Consider the following 3,144-nt stretch of genomic DNA (forward strand, 5'->3'; position numbering starts at 1 on the left):
TTTATAGTTTTATGAGAGCAAAATACGGTAAACCTTTAAAAATACCCAGCTCAGTATATGATACAAAAAATAATTATTATTAATGTAGTAATGTATCACAATACGAAAAAGAATATTATTATTCTTCGATAAAATTTTCCAAAAATAGTTTATTTATTTATTTATTATTATTATTCTAGCAAACGAGGCAAGGGATGTAAACGACATGTCGTTCTGTATGACGTGGCATGAAAACCAGGAAAATTGGTCGTCGTAGACTACAAAACGCACTGTGTGGCACACAATAGCTAAAACTGCAAAAGCATAATAAAATCGCGTTCCGTTCCCTTCCTCACTGCGATTGTTCCAGAAACTCCAAGAAGAAGAAGAGCAGCAATGGCGTCTTCGTTCATTCAATCCTTCATTGATCCAAAGAAGAACTGGTTCGCCGCTCAGCACATGAAAGCCATCTCCAAGCGCCTCCGCAGATTCGGTTATTATTCCTTCCTCCCAAAACCCTAACCTCCGTTCTCTTTCTACCATTTCCTATTCCACTGATTCAGTGATTCGTAACAAAAGAAAAATATTAATATTCTCTGTTTTGGAAATGGAATTTGATTATTGTTATTAATTATGTTTTTTAGGTCTGCGGTACGACGATCTGTACGATCCGTATTACGATCTGGATGTGAAGGAGGCACTGAATCGGCTTCCGAAGGAGGTAGTCGACGCGCGCCACCAGCGCCTTAAGCGCGCTATGGACCTTTCCATGAAGCACGAGTACCTCCCTGAAGATCTTCAGGTTTTTTCTTTTCTTCTTTTTTTGACCAATCCTTTTAATTCTAATTCTAGCTACCCGTGTGTTTTATTTATTTATTTATTTATTGTTGTTGTTGTTTTTGTTGTTGAGATGGATGGGAATCTTTCAGTAATTCAGTATTAGGTTTTGATTTGTCTTTTAGATTGCCTCAGCGAAATGCTAAGTGTTACAGGGCCTGAGTTTTAGTTAACAACTACAAAAGGAAAACGCTTGAAAAGAACATGGATTTGGATGAATCGTTTCCTTCAGAATCTTCTTAACTGTGATGTTAGAATTGAGTTAGCCAGTTACCTTGTGAGTTTATATTTCTTGTTAATGTACGTAAACTATTTTGTACTAGAAGGGTTGGGAACATGGTTTTAAATTGTGGTTGTGCCGTTATGTAGAGGAGTGTGGAAAATGTGTACAAAATAGTTGCAATTACAGCTGCGATTCCGAGGCAGTGTGGGCACCACAGTAACAATATACAGATGCAATTGCAGTTGTGGATTGCCGTTTAAAACCAAGGTTGAGAAGTACGGTCAGTAAGTAGAACTTGCATGAAGGCTATACGGACCAGTAACATACTCCATATTAACAGAACACTTCAAATCCTAATGGGAAGCATCCATCCAAGTTCTGTATGATGTCTGATCAGTTGTCTTGTATGGAAGCAAACGACATTATGAACCGCAAATCAGTTTGTCTCTTAACAAACTTCAATTCTTCGAAAGGAATGACTTTGTATGATGTTCACCTATTGATGGGCAAGAAAATCAGCCACTAATGCAGTTAGCAATTAACAATTTAGGTTGCCTATGTTAAGCCCTTTGGGGTGACCCTTCCCCAATCTTGCATTAACGTGGAATGCTTGTAAACAGGCTGCCCTTTACTAATGTTTCTTGGAATATCAATTGAATTATGATATATTTGTATCTTGTGTGAGAGCATATTTGAATATAAAGTTGAGTCTTTAATGCTTTTGTGGTATGTGCATGGGTAAAAGAGTGTTTTGGTTGGATTATTGAGGTTAATTTTTAACACAAATTTTACCTTTTTGACAGGCAATGCAAACACCATTCAGGGGATACCTTCAGGAGATGCTTGCCCTTGTAAGTTTTATACTGATAATGTAAAATATAAGTGATTAACTACTATATGACTATGTGGTGTTTCATGCTGGTTGTTACATATAATATTCCTGGAATTTTTTTCTAATTTCCTTGGAAATCTTATTGTCAAATGCTTTGCATAGATTGTTAGATGCTAGAAGTATTGTTGGGCAGAGCTGCATCATTTATTGGAATATTGTAGCTTAATTGATGATTTATATATTTTCTATTGAAATATGGAGAAAAGAACCACTGATATTTCCCTTCTTTAGTCTTTTTGGTGTGTGCCTACTTGAAGAAATAGATAAATTGTTGATGTTTTGCCAATTCTGGCTCTTCCAGTTGTACTTAGTTGGCTCTAAAGGTTCGAGTGTTTTAGTGTTCCAGAATCCAGACTCAAATAGATTTGGGCAGAAGTAACACTAGCGCTACTCTTTTCTTTTCACCTAATATAATTCTGGTCTACACCCTAACACATTTTTCTATACCCATGACTAGAAGAGGAAAGAGAATAAGCGAATAACAGACTTCTGCTTTTTGGGGCTTAGGGATGGTCATTTGATTTGATTTTGTGCTGGCCACATTTTTCTTGGGGTACAATCTGAAGTTTATTATGTAACATTATAAAATCATTCGATTTCTAGATTCATGTTTTCTTGTAATTTGATGAATGTACTATAATAAGTTTTTGAACACACAAGGAATTTCTGCTAAGATTTGTGACTGCTGAAGCTGGCACTGCTTTTCTTTCAGGTGAAGAGGGAGAAAGCGGAGCGTGAATCCTTGGGAGGCTTGCCCCTATATCAACGCACCATTCCTTAAATGCATAAATGTTGTTGCATGAAGCTATTCTGAATGCCGCGGTACCTTGGTTGAAGTTTTATTTGTTGTTTTGGTAGAATATTTAATGCACATCTTCGCATAGCGCTATATGAACCTAATTTTTGAAATGGTATATGTATGCCTCAACCATTTTCTAATAATAGGCAACGACAAACCGGTTTGCCTTGAAAATTCATAGGCTTGTTTTTTGTTCTCTTTGTTCACGGTTGCTTTTATTTAATTCATGGGTACCACCAATCTCTATTGAGAATTTGAGATTAATCTGAAAGTATATCTAGCCTGTACACAATTCTAAGTTGTTGCCCGACTTCAGAAAATATAAACTTTTAAAATTTCAGAACACAACACTAGGGGTGGAGGTAGAATCAGATTAAAATTCAAATTAAAATTCTTCGTAGAGTAATTCATTAA

General features: G+C 36.1%; 1 protein-coding gene across 2 annotated transcripts; it reads left to right on the top strand.

Moving 5' to 3' along the window:
* On the top strand, positions 262-2,983 carry LOC107605114 (cytochrome b-c1 complex subunit 7-2). 2 transcript variants are annotated; one of them, XM_016306865.2, is made up of 4 exons: positions 262-472; positions 624-781; positions 1,843-1,890; positions 2,644-2,983. In XM_016306865.2, the coding sequence occupies exons 1-4, from the start codon at positions 376-378 to the stop codon at positions 2,710-2,712; spliced, it is 372 nt and encodes a 123-aa protein (XP_016162351.1). In that variant the 5' UTR covers positions 262-375; the 3' UTR covers positions 2,713-2,983. The 2 variants fall into 2 exon arrangements, with proteins under 2 accessions (XP_016162351.1, XP_020960810.1); XM_021105151.1 differs by lacking the exons at positions 1,843-1,890; positions 2,644-2,983 and adding an exon at positions 942-1,138.

Source organism: Arachis ipaensis, chromosome B06 (assembly GCF_000816755.2).
Source record: "Arachis ipaensis cultivar K30076 chromosome B06, Araip1.1, whole genome shotgun sequence".
Lineage (NCBI taxonomy): Eukaryota > Viridiplantae > Streptophyta > Magnoliopsida > Fabales > Fabaceae > Arachis > Arachis ipaensis.

Bases quoted from the DNA above. Each gene is read 5' to 3' on its own strand.
- LOC107605114 (XM_016306865.2), top strand. From the start codon at position 376: ATGGCGTCTTCGTTCATTCAATCCTTCATTGATCCAAAGAAGAACTGG. The intron at 473-623 runs GTTATTATTCCT...TATGTTTTTTAG, and splicing joins CAAGCGCCTCCGCAGATTCG to GTCTGCGGTACGACGATCTG. The intron at 1,891-2,643 runs GTAAGTTTTATA...CTTTTCTTTCAG, and splicing joins TTCAGGAGATGCTTGCCCTT to GTGAAGAGGGAGAAAGCGGA.